The sequence below is a fragment of the Peromyscus californicus genome, unplaced genomic scaffold, assembly GCF_007827085.1.
Source record: "Peromyscus californicus insignis strain IS unplaced genomic scaffold, ASM782708v3 Scaffold_1__1_contigs__length_55948999, whole genome shotgun sequence".
Lineage (NCBI taxonomy): Eukaryota > Metazoa > Chordata > Mammalia > Rodentia > Cricetidae > Peromyscus > Peromyscus californicus.
The window spans coordinates 25,249,579-25,271,600 of record NW_026294492.1 but is presented as its reverse complement, the minus strand read 5'-3'; the positions used below and the strand labels follow the sequence as shown (position 1 = coordinate 25,271,600).

At 43.5% G+C, this 22,022-nt stretch overlaps 1 protein-coding gene across 14 annotated transcripts in view; it reads right to left on the bottom strand.

Annotated features, from left to right (window-relative positions):
• Positions 1-22,022, bottom strand: part of Ttc27 (tetratricopeptide repeat domain 27) — a 220,406-nt gene that overhangs the window by 57,199 nt on the left and 141,185 nt on the right. For all 14 annotated transcript variants that reach the window (XM_052746271.1, XM_052746272.1, XM_052746275.1 and 11 more), the window contains 2 exons: positions 18,196-18,291; positions 14,626-14,748 (listed from right to left, as the gene is read on the bottom strand). In XM_052746271.1, coding sequence (XP_052602231.1) covers positions 14,626-14,748; positions 18,196-18,291 — 219 coding nt within the window. The remainder of the gene's footprint in view (positions 1-14,625; positions 14,749-18,195; positions 18,292-22,022) is intronic.

Sequence of the window (22,022 nt, the reverse complement as noted above, 5' to 3'; positions counted from 1 at the left end):
TGTAGTTCAAAGCATTTCTCTTGACAGGACGGCATTTAAACTTTGTGCCACACCATTCCAGAAATTCCAAAGCTGACTCACTTAAAATTCCTTTCCGTTCTACCCTGTTATATTGGAGTCTGTGGTCTGCAATAAACATCATATTCACTCAGTATAGATGTGATTGTAGGCACTGTCTCCCTGGAAATCTATGACCACATCTCATCTGTTGAGTTGGAAGATGCCATGATTGTGAAGGGTACAAACACTGGCAGTCCATGATGCCCGGTGAAGAAAGAATTCTGGAATTGCCACCTTGGAGCCTCAGACTAAATCACCTACAAGCACAGACACTATGAAGGAACACTAGTGAGAGGTAGGTCAGCTGCTTCCAAATTCACTAGACAGTGGAAGGAAAGAAAATAGCCCTGGTGTTCTCATCCTCGAGGTGGAGAACCAGGGCATTTCTGATGACCTCGGAGGGCCTGTCGTCCTTGTCGCTGTCCGGCTGGTACCTCCTGCAGGACTGCTGACGCACAGGTAGAGCAGACTGAGGCTCATTAGTTCTGTGTAAAAGTCGGAGCTAATCAAATATGGTTTACTCTATGATTTTTATTTTCTCAATGGACTTTTAATTACACATCATTTTTTTTATCCTTTAGCAAGTGCTCTGGGTGGGCAAAAATAACACTGAGTGCCTTTCAAAGCTGGGAGCTTCTCCTGGGTGCTGGGCTGGAGGCCTGGGCTGCTATGTAAGCAGTCCCACTGCCCCTCAGCTAATGCATGAGCTGAGGGAAACACTCCAGCTGCTCTCCAGCTCTCCTAGTGTGCAGTACTCCTGCTGGCATGACCGTCCCAAGCCCACAAAGCACCCACTTCAACACCACCTGACTGTAACTGCTGAGAAATCCCAAAGCCAGTTACTCCATCACCGGCAGGAGCAGAAGAGGCCAATGATCACGAAAGACCAGACTCAAGACCTTTTGGATTCTTCAAGGAACAGAAATCCCCCAACTTCCTTTGAGCCCTCTGCCAGCAGAAGCCACAGTCCTCTCTATTCGAGATTGATCCTCCTCCACCTTAAGATACTACGACTGGCACCTCCCCCATTCTATCAGTCACAGCATCTAGACAAATTCACACTTGGAAGGCACTGAACATTTTAATTTATACAGAGGAAACCTGGGGATCAAAAAGATGTTAAAGGTGTTAAACCAGAGACAAATGGGATCATAACTGAAATCAGGCTGAGCCCCTAGGAGAGGTCTGATCCACAATGCTAATTCAAACAGCTGGGGATGGTTCTAAATAATGTGCTCAACTACATGACTAAACTTGGACTCAAATGTGGCCGAAAACTAAGCAAAGTTGAGATACCAGAAATTCCTCCTGTAATGTGAAGGAATCCAACATTCCGAATGGAGAGATTTGCTGATTTATTGTTTGCAACCTGCTCACCCACCCCAACTTTGTCATCCAGAGGCCCTAAGGGTTGCTCCCTCCATCTTGGCTTTGAGAAGCACAGTGCACATGGGAGAAGCAGCATCCTTGAAAAGGACTGTTATAAATGTGCCGTGTAATAGGGAAAGCTTGGGAGGGAGGACTTCGCTGTAGCTTTGGAGCTTTTGGATTACAATGGAGATGATGAGACCCAAGGCCACAGAGACCTGCCAATGGCACGGGAAGCAGAATGGGCATGGTGATGACAGCAGACACAGGCAGCCAAAGTCATGCTAGAGCAGCTGGACCAGCACGGACTCTCAGTGTTGGCTGACTGATCACAACCAAAGCAGACAGGCAGCCACCAACGGTCAATCCTGCTCTATGTAACACTTTAAAAAGTAGCTGAGTTTCTACTCAAGATGCCACCTCTCACCCAGTTCCTATCCCTGAATTATCTTCAAAGACACAGTCTCTTAAACACCATAAAGGAGGACAATTCCCACTTAGAAAGGACCATGTGATAATGTACCAAGTGCATAACAAAATTCTTTTCTTCTTTTTTTTCCCCCTTTGGTTTTTCGAGACAGGGTTTCTCTGTGTAGCTTTGGAGCCTGTCCTGGAATTCACTCTGTAGACCAGGCTGGCCTCGAACTCACAGAGATCTGCCTGCCTCAGCCTCCTGAGTGCTGGGATTAAATGCGAGACCACCACCTTCCGGCAAAATTCTTTTCTTCTGTTCAGTAACCATTACTAGGTATTTGTATCCTGGGAAAATGGCAATATCTCCTCTTTCAGATTTAGTTTTTGGTTAATGCTAATCCTTTGGAACTTAAAGAACTTGTAGGAGTCAGTCCATTTCAGAGTAAGCCTAGTAAGTATCCAAAGCCACCAATGATTACTACCCTAGTTCCTGAACACACAGCAAGCTAGATATAATGAGTAGCCAGCAGAACCCCTCAGGGGTGTGACTCCAGCAAAGAGAGCAAAGCAATGGTCCCTGTGGCTTCACCTTTCCATTTAAAGGAATAAACCCGGCAGCACTGCATGTCTACAAAGGCCACAGAGCATTCTGTCTAAACTTCAGAGAAGCTAAAAGTGTGTAGGGTACAGTTAACCCATCCATTTAAACTAAGAACATGCATAGTTGCTGGAAAGCACCATGGATTACTATAAACAATATAGGGTGGTACTGAATATAGCTACTGTCCAAAACACGATCTCTTTTCTGAAGCCCTGGCCCTTCTCTCTATCTATCTGATGGCTACATACTGTCAGATCAGAGCACAGTGAAAGTACACTTGTCCTAGCCTGCCTGAGAATGACATGAACTTCAGGCTTTGATTATCTCACCAGCCCATCAGACCTCATCAGTCAATAGCCTTGATGATAATATACTGATAGAATTTATGAAACCAAGATAAAAAAATTGTGTCAATGTCAACCAAAAACCAACTGAAAATCAACTGCTGTATGCCATAGCTTATTATGAGAAATTGTGTTAATGTCAACTAAAAACCAACTGAAAAATCAACTGCTTTACACCATAGCTTACTATGAGAAAATGCTCAACTTATAAAAATTTTCTTCATAATTTACCTATTTTTGTTTAGCAAGGAATTTACCTATTAACTAAAACAAGTAGTTATGGTTTTAATCTTAAATGTTGCATATGAGCTCTTGTTTTTAACACTTGTCCCAGCTATAAGCACTATCTTGGAACCTTTAGCAAACAGGGCCTTTGAAGGGGCTTGTTCACCTGGAACAGCTCGCCCCAGCTGAGAAAGCCCCATTCCTGCCTCCCCCAAACCTCGCCCTCTCAGAGAAACCAGCAAAAGCCCAGTTCCGAGGTGGTGGCCCAAGACTCCGCCCAAAAGCTTATCATAGCAAGAACCCACCTTCGGGCACGTCATCATCCCGTTCCCCGACCGGGTATTTAAAGCACTCCCTTTAGAATGGGCATGTGATTTCTCTCCTGCTCCCTTTCCAGAGAGTCACCGGGAATGCTCTGCTCACATTAAACCTAGTCCTTTACTCTTTAGTGTGACTCGATTTGGCTTACTGCATCGGTGGAAATACCTACTCCTGGGATACAAAAAAAAAAAAACCTATCAGGGATACCCAGCCTGATCTGGGCATCATTCTGCTTCCTGGTGAAGCACTTCTGCCTCTACCACACTGCCCCAAGCTCCACTATGCCTCTGCCACACCCCCACACTACCCCAAGCTCCACTATGCCTCTGCCACACCCCCACACTTCACCAAGCCACACCCCACACTGTCCCAAGCTCCACTATGCCTCTGCCACACACCCCCACTGCACCAAGCCACACCCCACACTGCCCCAAGCTCTGTTATGCCTCCACCACCATGGTGGTCAGAATCCCTCTGAAATAAAATGCAAGTTCATTTTTCCTCCCTCAGGTTGCTTCTGTTGGGTTCTGTGGTCACAACACCAAGTCATTAAGATACAAGACTTGTGAAATAAATGCTTATTCTTATATGCTCTAAACTCTGATAAAGAAATAAATGGTTGGAAGTTTCCCTTTGTCAGAACTCTCCTTTAACTGTGTGAGATCATCTACAAAGCATCTGCTAGTAGTTTGCTGTCTTCCAGATAACCAAACTCCCAAGTCAAAAGGCTAAACCCTTACGTGGGCATTGATGTCCTGTCAACGTGTTAACTTAGCAGTGGGGTTCCCTAAAATCCCCTTTGCTTCCGTTTCCATGTTAGAACTGGCTCCTGGGGAACAGCCTTTGAATGCCAACATGGTCATGGGCAAATACAGTGCCAAACAACCCCCCGGGCAACATGGAGAGCCAGCTGGCCCTTGCCTTGTGTGTGTGTGTGGCTGATCTTTGCAGCTGTGTGCCCTGCTGATCAAAGCAACTCCAGGCCCTCTGTGGGACTCTCCCATTGAGCTCACAGGGCTGCCAGCTACACAGTTCCCAGAGATTTCCAGACCTCTGTTCAAGCTCCCCTTCATGGTCTCATTTCAGAGGAGGAGTAGCTGGTTTCTCTGACTCCCCTTCAATGTCCGACTTAACTCCTGGTGTCACTGCTTCACACCCACGCTGAAAGACCCGTTCCCAATCCTCTGACTCTCTCCTCACAACTTAATCTTCCTAGAACTTCTGTATTTAAACAAGTCCTCACTCCAGGAAACCCCTTATTCCCAAAAGGATTTAAAGCATCTACTACTTCCATAAATAAAGCAAGCCTGGGGGTCCAACCTTGCTGACATTTTCACTTTTTACATCAGCGTCACTTTGTATCCTCCCATTAAATGGTGACGCATAGGTTATTTTCAGTCAGTTCATCAGTGGGTAAATGCATTACCTCCATCCCTATCATAATTCTGGGACACAGATAGATATTAACCTTGTGAGACAGAAGTAAAACTTAATCTCTCTCCAGGCTTAATACTACTCCAGGGATTGACAACAGCAAAGGAAAAAAAAGATGAAGGAGGAGGAGGAGGAGGAGGAGGAGGAGGAGGAGGAGGAGGAGGAGAAGAAGAAGAAGAAGAAGAAGAAGAAGAAGAAGAAGAAGAAGAAGAAGAAGAAGAAGAAAAGTGGCAAGAACATCTGAAAATCCACCATAAAGCAACCAGAGAGAGAACCAGCTATTCTAGCGCTCCAGAGCCACCGAGTGCACACAGGCAACAATACAAAGCACACGCACTCCACTCACACAAAGAAATGGCTAGATCTTGATGATAACAGCCGGCTTCGTGGCACTGTAACCTGGCCATGCCTATCCCCTCTCCTCCAACTCTGTAGCATCCTTGAAAACCAACAGGCTGCAGCCCCTGTCAGAACTGATCTGGCAGCCACAACAGGGAGCCCACTGGGTTTAGAGCTTCCTTAAAGCTTTGTTCTCAAAATCTGCCTCACTGATGAAGGCTGGAGAGCCCACTTGCATCTCATCCAACTCCCAGCTTGTTCAGGAAAAACTCTCGAAAACAATTTGAGATAACTGATAAATTTCACAGCTGCATGAGGTGGTGAATAACAGAGTGACAATAAAATTGAAGAAAAGATGTGACGTAAAAATGATTGACATAAACCTATATTATCAGTGATTAAGTATAAGGGAACTAAATTCTCCAACCAAGGGCGGAAACTAACAAAAAGAATAAAAATTATCCAGCTAAGATGCCATCTACAGGAGACACACTTTAGATCTGAGAACACTAATAGGTTGAAAGTAAAAGGATCTAGAGGGAATGATTAGTAACCGAGACAGCTAGGGTAGCTATGCTAATCAGACAAAATAGACCTCCAGAAAAAAATGTTAATTGGGGAAAAAAAATCACTTTTGTGATAGACTGTTCATTCCATCAAGAAGTCGTAACAGTTATAAATGTGTGTGCCCACAACACATTTCCAAATTACACGAGGCAGAAACCGACAGTACTAGCAAGAGAAGTGGGCAACGTAGCAATGATGCACGGAGACCTCAAGCCAAGCCTGCAATAATGGACAGAACACTACACAGCGGACAGACACGGAAGACGTGAGTAATGCTATAAACTGACTGACTGAAATATACCTAAAGAATACCCCGGCCAAGGAGCAGAATATGCACCCTTCTCAGAGTGCACATCCATTCTCCAGGCTGTACTAAACGGTGGCTCACGACACAAGCCTAGCAAATCTCCAAGGCCTGCAGTCATGCAGTGAATGGACTAAGGGAATCACAAACATGTGGAAGTTAAACACACTCCTGAGCAGGAAATCACAGCAAAAGGAAATCACAGCAAAACTAAAAGCACCTTGAAATGAAGCAAAACAGACATTCCAGAACTTACAGGCATGGCGAAAGAATGCGCAGAGGAAAATTTATGGCTCTAGATGCCTATGCTGAAAAAAGAAAAAACATCAATCAACATCAATCAATAACTTCATCTTCTACCATAAGTATCCAAAAAAAAAGAACAAGCTAATCCCAAAGCATGTAGACAGAAGGAAATAACAAAGAATCAGGCAGAAGACAGAAAAACACCAAACAAAAGGACAGTTTTGAAAACGCAAATCACTGAAATTAGAAATGAAGGGCTGGGTAAGTGGTTCAAGCTGATAAAGCATTAGACATACAAGCGTGTTGCCCAGAGTTCGGATCCCCAGAACCAAGTAAAGGACAAGCCACTGTAATCCCAGCACTCAGAGGTGGAGCCAGGATCCCTGGAGCAAGAGGTACTGTAACTAAGCAGTCCGGATCCATGGGCTCCTAGTTGAACAAACCCTGCCTCAGAAAACAATGTGGAAAGAAACTCAGAGAGACACAGGCTTCCACACACAGACCCACACCTGTGCACTTGTGCGCTCGCTCTCGCTCTCTCTCTCTCTCTCAAAAAAAAAAAAAAGAAAAAAGAAAAAAAAAAGGTTTAAAGAGAAGCCAGGCAGTGGTGGCCTTTAATGCCAGCACTTGGGAGGCAGAGCCAGGTGGATCTCTGAGTTTGAGACCAGCCTGGTCTACAGAGCGAGTTCCAGGATAGGCTCTAAAAACCACACAGAGAAACCCTGTCTCAAAAAAAAAAAGGTAAAGGTTTAAAAAGATAAATAAATGAGGAGATACTGTTATTAGCCTTACAGAAATACCAAAGTTAGTAAGAGATTCTCTACTCTACAGATAGCCCACATTAAAATAAGATCCAAAGCTCAGAATATCCAATCATACCCTAACAGTATCTATTTGACCAAAAACCATGACTCTACAAAAATATATTCCATTTCTGACTACACTCACTGCATTATAGACTTGAAGATTTGTTGGGGTCCAAGACTCAGCATTTCCAACCTTTGCAAAGGAGAGTAAGCCTGAGCCAGGAGGATGGACACACTGAGAGTGGACACACTGAGGGTGGACACGGACACACTGAGGGACGCTCTTACTGCAGCCTCCCACTCCCAACCCCCATAACTCTTTAAGAAGCTGGAACGTGGTGGGTGGCGTGTAACTTGTCACTGCCAAACTCCATCAACTGGGGATGTTTCCGTATCTGGAAAATGGGTGTGAAGGGTCAGAGTGAAGCAGCTTCCTAGAGAAGGGAGGACACCAGAGCAGTGACCCTGCCTAGTCTGGACAGACTTCTTCCCACAATGAATGCTGTGCATTTTTGTCTTAGAAGTTCATTCTTTCTCCTTGAGCTCTGACACCTCCTTCTCCTGCCAACAGACTTCTCTCTCCCCAGGGCAGTGCTCAAAGGCAATAGACATTCCCTTTCCCTCACTAGTCACACTGCATTCTCTTCGACTAGGTCCCGTTTATCCTTCCTCCTCCACTTATCCACTAAATCTGCATAACGTATTACTTTAAAGAAGAACTAAAAAGATGCGTGCAGTGCCCATTGGGCACCATACACAGCCCCTGCAACATCACTTTGCAGCATCAAAATGTGATCGACCAGGAGTCTCCAGAGTGCGGCTTTCTAGCTAGTTACAAGTTGCTCTTCCCTCTAGGAAAACACAAATGGGGGTGGTTGACAGGATGAAGGAGCTGACACAGGGTCTCACTCTGGAGCCCAGGCTTCCCTCAAACTCACAGCTAGCCTGCTCCTGCCTCAGCCTCCTCAATCATGGGATGACACATAGCTCGGATACAGTTTTATAACGATACAGGAAAACTTGTCACTTAAATATCTATTAAATAAGATAAAATTGTATCCCCACATGTGCAAAGGATGCTTATTAATCTGTTTGATTTTTACAATCCCACACAATTTCTTTTCTTTTCTCTTTTTTTGTTTTGTTTTGGTTTTGAGACGGGGTTTCTCTGTGTAGTTTTGGTGCCTGTCCTGGATCTCGCTCTATAGACCAGGCTGGCCTCGAACTCACAGAGATCTGCCTGCCTCTGCCTCCCAAGTGCTGGAATGAAGGGCGTGCGCCACCGCTGCCCAGCACAATTACTTTTGTTAATGAAATTACGTAAGAATAGTGAATCTCAACATAAACTTACAGCCAGGACTTAAGCAGAACCTGAAGTTACAGTTAAAATAATACATGGGAAACTGCCTGCTTAGCCGAAGGGGCATTGTGACCTGCCCAGAGACAGTGTTGGAGAGTGACGGGAGGCTGTAGAGTGACCCTCCCAAGGGAGGGACCCACTGCCCTCACTAACCAGCTGGTGCACCACATAGGGTTTGGGCCCCGTTTTCCTTTGGTTGTTGGGTTTTGCTTTGGCTCTTGGTTTGGGGGGTTGTTTTGGTTTTTTGTTTGTTTTGTTTTCATCTTTTGGGTCTCTAAGAAAAGCCAAGAAATCGAGAGTTTTTAAAAGATGAAACCTGAACATTTGTACTCTCTCTCTCTCTCTCTCTCTCTCTCTCTCTTTTTTTCAAACACTGAAAAAACAGACAAAATGTCTTGCTGGCCTACATTCATCCACACCGGTCAACCCGCAACTTCAAATTCAGACCATTAACTCCTAGTACTTTGGGGAACAATCCCACCACTGCCGCTGTAGTTCAGGTGGGACTGACCTGGAGAGGACAAGCACGTGACCTGGGCTCTCCGTGTTCATTTACATTTATAACGGTATGCTACTCAAAGTTGTTAAATGGGAAATCGGAGGCTGGAGGGAGGTACCTTACTCTACTCCTTCCATCCTAGACGGCACTCTGTCAGGCCTTGAGTTTGGGATAAGCAACATGGGTAAAAGTCAGGTCCAATCTCTAATGAAAAAAGACATGAAACACTCCAGGTTTTTCTCTCTGAACTTCAGTCAGAAGTAATTCTCGAACCAACTGTTCTTCTTGGCTGTGAGCTATAGGTTGATTATTGTGGATTAATGGGAGGAGTTAAACCCTCGTCTGGCCTTGCATCTGGTCAGCATACAAGGAAAGGCAGCTGCCAGACAACTATGGGAAGTCCTCCCAGCAAATCTGACGAGGAGACAAGTGTAGACTCCGAATGGCTCTGACTGTAAGAACACCCTGAGGACTATGCAAATGACAGACCTAGGCCTAACAACCAACCCGAAGAGGGTGGAGAAGAGACAGGTCAAGAATTGAAGATGCCGCTACGAGGGAGCGGGAGAGGTGGCTCAGCGAAGAGGGCTTGCTCCTGCAGAGGACTGGAGAATGGTTCCTAGGACCCCTATCACGAGGCTCACAACTGCCTGGAACTCCGGGGATCTGATACCCTCTTCTCGCCTCCATGCACATCCATGTGAACACAGCACACACACATATATGAACATAATTTTTTAACAATGAAAAAATCAGAGAAAAAGAGGTGGCCTTTGGCAACAGGCTTGAGTTCAAAAGAATCATGCACGTGTCGAGGTGTAACAGTGCAAACGTGCAGGGACCCACACAACGGGTTTCCCCTAACTCCAGTCTTCTCCCCTGAAGCAGAGGACAAACGTGGCTGATCCACTGTGTCAGAGTTAGCTCTCAGACAGCTTCCTGCTGGTACCAAGACACGTTCCATGAGCAAGGACCAAGAGTGAAGAGTGCAAAGGCCCCACTCCCGGCTGGACCCTCCCAGCTTCACGACCTGTGTGGTGCTTCTCCCAGCCACGCACTCCTGGCCCGCGCCTCACTAATTGCTTCTTACGTTTATGTGTGTGACAACACCAGGCTCTGGCTTGGTTTTTTCAGAAGAGTACTTGCCAACACAAACACTTCAAGTCCAAGATAAAACAGAGTAATTTAAAACAGGCCTAGTTATCCGATTAGCTGGTCACCTCCTATTTGCGTTACCCAGCTATGGAGCATTTTCAATTACTTTGCCTTTAAAAATTGAATCTCCAATTTTTAAGGGAGTAACAGTAACCACTCAGGCCGGCAGGTATGGGGAAAGAACAGGCTTTACCGGAAATGGCTCTCTGAAGACAAAATCTGCCATTCAGCAATGCTACCTACCCAGTATGACAAAATGACAAAACTGATTCCTTGTAGTTTCTTACAAGTAGCATGCAATGACCACAAACCAAGCAGGTAAAGAATAATCCACGAGAAGCACTTGGGAACTACAACATCTACCAACAGACTAGGGTGTCCTGATCATCACTGTGAAAATCGGAATTCCAGTTTCTATTTCTAAAGTTAAAATAAAAGTGGGGGGGGGCGGGTCTCTCTCTACTGAGAACGAAACAGGATGTTCTGCCATATGGTCAGTCATCCATAAGGAGGGTTCCACTGGGTATCTGCCTCCTAGTACATTCTCAACTATTTGTGATGTAGGGCCTAGGGTGGCTGGGGACACAGCTCTAAATGACATAGAGTGAATAGCACAGAGGAAATGAGGCTGCAAATGGGATAGGAGAGTAGTCCTGGGAGCTGAGGAGTTGACAGGAGAGCAATGCAGATCTGGAGAGGAAGCGGAGGGCAGACGCTCTGTAGACACCAAAGGAGACCCAAAGAACAAGCAAGAGGCAGCTACAGAGGACAAGAGTTCCAGACACAAGAGCATGAACTAAGACCATGCCACCAAGCCAGGTAACTACAGGAGCTTCGTCTGCCTGGAACCAGGGGAGTAACATGGACAAGAGACTAGGAGGGATGAGGCCACGTGCAACAGCCAGACCATGACACACCAGCAACCATTCACTCCATCCCGGAGACAAAGTCGCTGGCGGGCGAGACTGCCATGGTCAGACACTGCGCTAGGAAGCCCGCTCTGGCGAAGAACTTAGAAGGACTCTCACAAAGCACATAAAGGAACTCTAACCTTGGAAACCACCCACGCCCCCAAAAAACTAAACTGACTACTAAAAACACTCAGCTGTTTTCAAAGTAACACATTACTTGGATCTTAAAATGGTAAGAATCCACGCTTGCAGTAATTTGAAAATGCTATGGCTATGTGATCTCAGGCAAACCTGGTTTCCTATAAGGAAATGAGACCCAATCCTTATTTCTCTCCACACTCTCCTCACCTTCTAGCCTCACCTCCAGCTGATGCCAGCTCAGTCTTTGTTGCTTATTTAGAGACCAAGCTGGGTTTGCTCAGCAAAATGAGATTTTTGCCATCCACTGAAGGAAACTCTGACAAGTGAGCCAAATAACTGAAAAATTAATGCTAACAGATGAGAACCAGCTCTGATGCCAGGGTCAACCAAAATTAATCTTAGATGCTTTGCCAATGGCCATTAAACAGCAAGAATGTCTGCGAGCAGTATTCTAAATTAGAAAGGCAAAGTGCCTACAAGGACAAGGAGTAAACATGATCATCACAACAACCGTTAGACTCGGGCATTTCTCTAAATTAGCCTCTTAAAAAATAAATTATCCCATTAAGCAGAAAATACAAGAATTAAAGTGTCAAACATCTAGCGAAATCAAAATGCAGTGAAAACTTCCGGCACATGGCCAAGTTCTAGAAGCTTAACTGTTCAGAAAAAAAGCACTTGCTCCCAACTTGAAGCAGTACTTTTTATCTGAAAATATAACGTGGAAAAGCGGGGAAGGGACAGCTGAAGAGAGGGCTCAGCAGTCAAGGGCGCCTGCTGCTCTTGCAGAGGACATGGGTTTGGTGCCCAACACCTACAAAGAGGCTCACCACAATCTGTAACTCCACAGTCATCCATAATTCTAGATCCAGGGGATATAATCCTCTTCTGACCTCTGCAAGCACCTGGCACACATGTGCTGTACACACATACATGCAAACAAAACATTCTTACACATAAAGTAAAAAATAAATCCAAAAAAGAATTTAAAAAAATCAAGATGGCATTTGTAAGCAGTAAGTCACAAAAATATACAACAAAATAAATAACTACATTTCTAAAGATTAAAATATATACATTTCCAAGAATATTTAGAAATAGAGGCATTTATCAGTACTCTAATTCCTACAAGATCATGTTCAAATTTTGGAAAACAATAACATCACAGTTATTAGGGAAAGCATCAATCCCCTTCCCTGATGGGCATGATGCATTATACGCTTTTCTTCAATTAGAGAATCTCAGCTTCCCATACTTTCTGAAAATAACTAAATTAATATTTTAAGCTTGCTTTGAATATTTGTGATTTGCACACTTGCTTAATGTTCTAAAAAACTCCAACATTTTCTGTCTAAAGAACCACTACTTCATCATCTGGAGAGACAGCATGGCGGTACAGAGTGCTGGCTGCTCCTCCAGAAAACGGGGGTTTGACTCCCAGCATGCACATGGTGGCTTAGGACTGTCTCTAACTCCACTTCCAGGAGATCTGCTACACTCTTCTGGCCTCTACAGACTCTGGATATATACACAGTACACAGATACACATGCAGGCAAAACACCTACTCACATAAAAGAACGAAGGTCATTTTAAAATACCACCATTTCAAAGGTAGCAATATTTCCTGTAGTCACTATTGATTTCTTAACCAATGTAAAAGAATTACACAGTAAGGAATGATGAGACGGGAGCTGCATGGGACTGGAAACTAAGACATTCATTCTCCATTCGTTCCTTCTTTAAACAAACATCTGAGACAACAGATGCTAAAAAATAGTTAAGTTTTGAGCCAGGCAGTAGTGGCACACGCCTTTAATCCCAGCACTCGGGAGGCAGAAGCAGGTGGATCTCAGTGAGTCCGAGGTCAGCCTGGTCCACAAAGCGAGTTCCAGGACAGCCAGGACTGTCACACAGAGAAACCCTGTCTCCGAAAATCAAAAAAACAAAACAAAGCAAAATCAAAGTTTTTGAAGAAACACGGTTCTATATTTCATCAAATTTGAGATGCTATCAATCATAAGACAAATTCTTATTGAAAGAGGAAAATGCTCTGACCATGACCTAATGCTCTGTGTAATTCACACTAGCCTCTGGTTGCTTTGATTTTTTTTTTTTTTCCTAATCTAATCAGTAAAGTTTGACAATTATTTCTGCCTTCAGAACATTGTTGGGCATTTTCTATGGCAATCTGTTTATGTAGCTTAGTACAAAACAAAGCTTTATCAACTTTTGATTTTTTTTGTTTGTTTTGTTTTGTCTGAAACAGGCTCTTACTATGTAGCCCAGGCTGGCCTCCAACTCACAGAGATCCACCTGCTTCTGCCTCCTGAGTGCTGGGATTAAAAGCGTGCGCCACCACTGCCCCAGCGCACAGCAATTATTTTTACCTGTAGAGGCAGTATGCCAGCTCCATCTTAAATTCCTTTATCTGCGAGACTAAAAACCTATGAAAGGGACCTTGAATCTCCGGGGACACTGACGGTCTCTCCCCACACTGCGCTGTGTAGAGAGAGCTTCGCTGTCATTGACCAGTTCATGAAAGACACGTAACTGTCCCAGCTCTCCTAATATGCACACTTAGGAAAATAGAGAAGACAACCGTGCCCTCGAAGCACTGTTTCTCGTCTTCATAACAACGGAAAGAGTAAAGATGAGAGTGGAGACCAACCTGAGGACTGTACTCTGTTGTGTGCTCTGCTCAGTCATTCAAAGTACAATTGGCATTAACGAGCAGGGCTGCAGAGCTGACTCAGCAACTAAACACATGGGCTGTTCTTGCAGAGGACCTCAGCTCAGTTCCCAGCAGCCACACAGTGGCTCACAACCGCCTGTAACTCCAGTTCCAGAGGATCCTACACCCTCTTCTGGCCTCTGTGGGCACCGAGCACATACATATATACAGGCAAAACACCCACACATAAAATAAAACTAAATTGTTTTAATTAACATATGATTTCAATGTATCCAGTTTTATGGCTACTCACAGTGTAGAGACACAAGTCTCAAAATATGGTTCACATATGAGAAGAGACAACAGATTTATAACAGATGCAAATATTCCAGCATTTTCTCTCTTGACCCAGTTTAAGAGTGGAATTAAATATGCATCACACACTTCATAAGGCTCCTGCCTCATCAGGGCTCACATAGCCTTTCCCTAGATAACTCCCACGTGTCCACAGCCTCTAACCATCAGGTACCCCAAAGACAATTAAAATTAATTCCTGATATTTTACTTCAAAGCTGACCTATAGAAGAATCAATAGGAAAATAGATCAAAACATTCAGTGCCTTCAAAGTTTTTATTATTCTTTCTTAAATGCCAAACATTGTACCAACTCCAGGCTGCTTTTCTCTTTTATGGACACATAAAATAAGCTGCCCAACATAAATCAGAGAAAGCACTAAGAAGTCTTTAGTGAAAGAAGGAATGGGAGTAAATACTGTCAGAAGCAGGCTTTCTCAAGAGCAATGGAGACGTGTGGAAGGAAGAAGGGGCCCACCATTCACAGACGTGATTGTTACATACCTTCCCATGCTGCCCAGCCCTTTCGTGACAGATGACCACGTCTTCCCACATCTCCAGCTTCTCAAATATCTGAAGGGCTGAAGTGGTACATCCCAACTCAAAGAGCAAACCTGCAAGCTGGCGCTAGAAAAACAAATGAGAGTCATCAACACGCCTCAACAGGAAGCAAATCCATTTTGCTTTCCCATATCTCCAGCCTGCTTTTTAAAGGGCTGCTTATTGTAACACATATATACATCATTTATGGAATTCAACCTCTACTATCTAGGAATCTGTGAGAACCACACTACTTCAGCAAGCTTTTCTACAGGCGATGAAGTACTGATCAAAATACTCAACACATCAAATTTTTAAGAACTCGGAACTCAAAAAACCAACTCAATTATTTCCTTCTTATCTAAAGATTCCTTCCTTGAGAAGCTCTGATTTGTAAAGGTCATCTCCAATAAACCAGTGTTTAAAGCTCCAAGGAAGCAATGCAGACACCATTAAAATCTCTGTGCTTAGTCCTTGGGAATTTATACATGAGGGCATCTCAGGCTCTGTCTCAAGCAGTCCTGCTTATTTTAGACACAGTCTAGTAATCTATGTCACCTAATTCCCAGCCCCTGGAATATCAAGATGAGCGCGCAAAGCAGGTGAGGGCCAGTAAACAATGCACTCAACATCACGAGAAAATAAAGGAGATGATGCTTTGAACAAGGTCTGGCTTCATGTCACTGGTAACTGCGTTGTTTTCTCTTTTGAATACACCTTTACTGCTCTTTGAAACTCAGCTCACATTGAAGAATTACAAAGCTTAATGGAAGCTAGACATGAGGTGTGAGCCTTAATCTCAATGCTGGGAGGCAGAGGCAAGTGGATCTCTGTGTGCTGGAGGCCAACCTGGTCTTCACATAGTACGTTCCAGGGTAGGCAGGGACACACAGTGAGACCGCGTCTCAAAAAGAGAAGGGAACAGGGCTTAAAAATATTTCTATGTACCACAAAATATAGGAGAATTTCGCAATTTCAGAGCACTGGCTGAATCTTTTCTGAAACTAGATACAAGCTACTTCACTATCTTTAATTAAGTACTTCAATATCTTTATGAAAAGGTGGAGACTACGAGCCAGGAAAGACTTTGTAACAATAAAGTAACATATAAAGATACGGCTAGTCACTATGATGAAAAGAAAAGGGGTGATTTAATTTCATGAAAACTGATCTACATTTTCTCAAACTGCCTAAGGACTCTGAAATCATAGCTTCCTAAGCAGACAAGTTCTCTCTGGACAGCAGTTAGGTTTCCTAGTGGTCTGTTCAGAAGAACAACAGCCACACTCTTGGCTAGAGAGAGGGCTCAGGTGGTAAGGCTCAGGCTCTAACCGAAGAACAGAAGCTACACGCTCCACAGACACACTTTCTTCTAATAATAGCTCAGACTCTCAACTGCTGACCAGACACAAACCACACAGGATGAGGCATTCACAAATCCACAGACTGGGGTCAGTGTGTACCAAAGGCCCCAGCTGTTACCTTCTCCTGGATGAAGAAGCTGCTCCTGAGTTACAGCATCCAAAGTGAAATAAATGAACCTCTGAGTTTAAGGAATCTCATAACAGGGCTTCTGGGCCACTGCACACTAGACAGCTTCTCTAATTCTAATTTCTCTTGTGTGTATAATACACAAGTGATAGGTCAGGAAGCTGACTAAAATGCCAAGTCACTGATCATCTAGAAACCTCTGGCTACATCATTTAATCTATGTGCTATAGTGCCCCATCTCTAAAATCTGGGACATTTTATAACATTAGTGCGATAAGGTAATTGGAAACTGTAGAACAAAATGTATGTATCCTGCTAAGTGTGCCTTTAATCCCAGCACTTGAAAGGCAGAGGCAGGCAAAGCTGTGTGAGTTTCAGGCTTGCCGGGACTACAGACTAGGACTCAGTCTCTTTTTTTTTTTTTTTTTTTGGTTTTTCGAGACAGGGTTTCTCTGTGTAGCTTTGCGCCTTTCCTGGAACTCACTTGGTAGTCCAGGCTGGCCTCGAACTCACAGAGATCCGCCTGGCTCTGCCTCCCGAGTGCTGGGATTAAAGGCGTGCGCCACCACCGCCCGGCCATGGACTCAGTCTCAAATGGGGGAAAAAGGTAAGAGAAGGGGAACTGTATTAAATGTCAAGACACCAGGAGCTAGTTCTTGTGCGAAGTTCACTGCACTGGGGGCTCAATTTTCTTTTCCATCAAGTAGGAAACAACTATGGGGAGCATACCTACAATTCAAGAGAATCATGGGGACAAAAGGCCAGCATGCCAACTCAGTCTGGTGTAGACGGATGAATCTCTCCCGCCCGCCAGTTCACAAATACCTGGCAGCTGCTGCCTAAATAAATGACTTAGAGGCTTAATATAAATGCTCAGCCAATAGCTCAGGCTTGTTACTAGCTAACTATTACACTTAAATTAACCCATAATTCTTGCCTATGTTTAATTTAGCCACATGGCTTGGTCTCCTTTTCTCAGTCCAACATTCTCATCTTACTCCCTCTGCCTCTGGCTGGTGACTCCATCTCTGCCTTTCATCTTCCCATCCTTCTCCTAGTCTGGTCACCCAGCCTACACTTCTTGCCTGGCTACTGGCCAATCAGCATATTAAACTAATAGAAGTGGCAGATCTTTACAGTGTACAAGAGCATTATCCCACAGCAGCTTGGGGCTTTAGGAGCTCCCCCAGTCACCCTGCACCCTGGAAAGAGAACAGTCAGGGGGTATCTCAAAACATAATGTATCAAATAAATGCTTTCCTTTTGTTTTTTTGTGAACACCATTAAAAGGTTCAAAGGTTTGTTGTTTGGTAGAAAGTCTTTGAAGACATTTGAATATAAAATGCTGGGGCTTGAAAGATGGCTCAGCAGTTAAGAGCACTTTCTCCTCTTCCAAGGCCAGGAGGGTTCAGTCCCCTGTGTAATGTCAAGCGGCTCACAACTACCTACAGCCCCAGTCCTGGACACTCTCTTTTGTACTCCATGGTCATACACACACACACACACACACACACACACACACACACACTCATATACACATACATACTCACATACACACTCTCACACATATACACTCTTATACATAAAAAAAAAAGTAAATCTTTTAAAAGCTAATATAAAATGTCCTTTTGAAAAGGAAAGCAGGCAAGCAACTCTCCTGAGAAGCCCAAATCCATTCTTGTCTAATGCATTCTCTCTCTCCTCCCACTCTTTCTCCCTGTCTCCATACCTATGCTTAAATCTGTATTAAAACCTTTCCTTAATAAACTCCAATTCATGAAAAGGAAAACAAAAGCATTTATGATTCTCCTATCTTAATTTCTAGGGTTCTACCTACTTCCAATTTAAAACCATTTCAAAACTTTCTAAATCCATTACCACTTTAATCAAAACGGCAATTTGAAACAATTGAAAATTCCCAACCGCTTTTATTCATTTCAGTGAAATATTTAAAAGTTCAATAGTTACACCTAAGTCATCCCTTTCTAACGTGTTTTCTTCTCTGATTCGGAGCAGTTTTCACACGAAGACAAACAGAAGTACCTGGACAGCCCAGTGAGGGGGCACTTGACAGCAATAGAAGATCTTCAGACGTTCCAGCACAGGTGTAGTTTTATCTTCAAACTGGTCTGCAAGAGCCTGAAGAACACACAATAATCACAATCTGTAGGTGCAGTCGTTTTAATGTAAACGAAGTTCCTACATAAAAATTAATATAAAGAACTCAAGACATTTTGTCAAGGCCAACGGAGATGTATGAAGTTTCTTTTCAGTTTAAGTATTTTAAAATTGAAATTTAATCAATAGTTCTATAAACACACACACATAGATATTACCAGGAAACTTTTTAAACTAAAATTTCCTATAATAAAGCTTTCAAAGAACTAATCTTCTTATTAAAAATTTTCATTTTTTCTATGAAAAATTGTTCTTTATTGTATTTACCTCCAGCATGATGCTATTTTGACAATGTCACTCTCCAATGTCAATGAGAGAGTAACTATATGAGAAACTTGGGAACTTTTTCTTAGGAATTAAGTAAAGAGAAAAAGCAGGTCTATCCGATTACAAACAAGTACTCTTGAGAGGTCTAAATTTCCATTTTACAAGCTGGTCTAAGTTTCAGTGTCTTAAGCAATGGGCTATTAATCAACAACACCCCTGACAGCAGGATGAGGGAGAAGAAACATACAAGGCCTGAGTCACCCCACAATATCTCAAAGCAATGTCCAAATGAGGATAGTTCCCTCAACCCCCTCGAAACTTACCCAAGTATGTCCAAAGATAAAAAAACTAAAACCTCAGCCTATCAAAAACGCATTAATATAACCGCTGCCTGTTTAACCAATTATGTTTGAGATGACCTAACTGTTCCTAAAATTCCCCTAGCCATGCTTAAAAGGACCTGCACACCTTTGTCCCGGGTCACCATTTGTGTACAGATGGTCAATCCTGCATGCTGGTAAATAAAAGCTCCTTGCTCTTGCCTACCATTTGAGTCTGGGGTCTTCTTCAATGTTTTCTTGGACTCCTAAACTCTCATTCCTCAGTAAAAGAGATGTAAGGGTGGGCATCCATTCATGCAAGACCATCTGTACGGTGCAGCGGGTGGCTACAAGCTATGTAACTGAATTCCTGTGATGTCCTGAAATTCCCAACCTAGTAATGAAAAACAGCTCCCAGAGACTACACCAAGAAGCAGATGAGATGACCAGGATGGCTCTGAAAACAGGAACCCAGGCCAACTGCAGAGTCAAAAACTGGCACTATGTAGTAATCAAGTGACTAGTCATCCAAAAAGCTCCCCTACAAAATGTCAACTTCAATACAGACCTAGTCTAGAATCCCAGACAAACACATGACAGCCCCATGACCACAGCCATCTGCCTGCCTCTGATTTGTCAGGAGATCTGTACTAACTACAGGGTTTTTCTGGTGTCAGACCCTGGTTTTTTCCTTGGTGGAGAAGTGGGGCTTCAAGACAGGGTTTCTCTGTGTAGCATTGGCTGTCCTGGAATTCACTTTCTAGACCAGGCTGTTCTCGAACTCAGAGATCCATTTGCCTCTGCCTCCTGAGTACAGGGATTAAAGGTGTGCACTACCATGCCAGGCTTAGTATCAGAATTTCAATTGTGAATTACTGTTACCTTTTTTCTCACAATGATTATTATTATTAACCCACCTTTCTTAATTTTCCGATTCTAACATAGAAAGCTGTTGTGTAGGATAATGCCTTTCCTGTACTTGAGGAGGGCAAGGCACCATGTGACAACACACTCTCTCACACATTAAGATATGGAAGGTTGTTATACTGGTGTCTACTTCCAAGTTGTTTCAATTATTTACAAAATTAAAAATAAATTAAGGATCAACAATAAACTTCCTTAGAAGAAAGATAAGGACAGGAATCTAACACATCCTGACAAAATCCTCCATGGTTTGATGTGAAATGTCCCCCAAAGGCGCGAGGGTTTAAAAACTTGGTCCCCAGCTGCTGAGTGCTCCTACTACATTGGAAGGTTGCAGAACCTTTGAGTCAAGAGTTCTAGCAGGCAGCAGCAGGTTATACCTGCCTTTAATTCTGATCTAGAATTCTCTGCATCCTGGTTGGCCAATGTGACTAGCCATGATGCCTCATGTTCCCACCAACACCGACTGAGCTGCTCTCACCAGGCCTTCCCTGCCACGATGAACTAAAATCTCCCGAACGGGGAGACAAAATCAATCCCGAGTTGCTTTTGTCGGGAGTTTTATTACAGAGATGAGAACAGTAAGTAATGCAGAGCTAAACACAGAAGGCCAGTTCCTAATTGGCACAGCAGCTCTGAAACTGTGGTTCTCTGCCATGTGCAAGGGAGGAGATCCACTTGTTGGTTCAGTATCTCAGAGAGTGAGTTCACATGTCAGAACAAACGCAGTAGTACACACATCACTTCTTGGACAGCCCAGGAGTCTATTCAATCAAAGTCAGTCCAAACAAATTGAGACATAACCACACTCCTCAACCATCCCGACAAAGCTTCCTGGCCCTGCTTCACAGAAACTTAATAGCAAAAAGGTTGCATGCCTCTAGCCAGGGCTATTTCACTGAGGGAGGGGGGGGGGAGGAGACAGGGAGGGTAAAGAATGAACAGCAACTTCTGCCTGAAGACATATGGTCACAATACAAAAATAAAGATCACAGAATTCCTTCATGAAAAGAAAGCCTTTAAAAAAAAAAAAAATCAACATACCACATTTTCCAAAAGAAAAAGAAACTTTTACTTAATAATCTAAAATTTAAAAGTAACATCATACAATTAATTTACTAAGCCCCAGTTACATGTAAAATATTATTTTCAAACAAAATCCAAGTTGTTTGATGATATGACTAGGTAACATTAAGCTACTCAGTAAGTAGTTCTTGGCTTATTAATCATCAATTTTTTGTGTGCATTTTCAGATACTTCTGGGTGACTTGTAGGTATCTGTGTCTGACGTACTCAGTACTCTCTGAAACAGCAAAGACCACCACATGGAATAGAGCCAACATGCCTCACATTGTCTAGAGCAGTGGTTCTCAACCTTCCTAATACTGCAAACCTTCAAAACAGTGCCTCGCCGGGCGGTGGTGGCGCACGCCTTTAATCCCAGCACTCGGGAGGCAGAGGCAGGCGGATCTCTGTGAGTTCGAGGCCAGCCTGGACTACCAAGTGAGTTCCAGGAAAGGCGCAAAGCTACACAGAGAAACCCTGTCTTGAAAAACCAAAAAAAGAAAAAAAAAAAAAAGAAAAAAAAAAAAAAAAAAAAAAAAAAAAAAAACAGTGCCTCATGTTATGTGACCCCCAAGCATAAAATTATTTCGTTGCTACTTAATAACAGTAGCAAAGTCACAGTTATGAATCGTAATGTAAATATCTGATGTGCAAAATATCTAATATACAATGTGTGGGGTCGTGACCCACAGGTTGAGAATCACTGGTGTGAGCTGAATTGGCTCCACACATGATAAAGATTAATTTAACAGCTATCTACTTCTCTCCTCACAGAACATACTTCTTGCTGTCTTAGCATGACAGTCACCTAAGTAAAGATTAGCTACCAAAATAACTAAAAACATTAAACTAATAGACAAAAAAGGATGGTGGTATACTGCTATTCTCTCCACTGAGCTCAAGGGACTCTCTTTTTATTTGCTAATTTCCAAACCCATCCTAACCAAATCCTGTCATGGTTCGATGTGCAATGTCCTCCACAGGCCCACAGGTCTGAACACTTGGTCTCCAGTTGGTGGTATCACATGGGAAAGGGGGGGGGGGGATGTCTCTGAGCCCAGGGACCTGGCTGGCAGCAGTGGGTGACTAAATTAATTTCTAGAAAGTTCTGAAGTA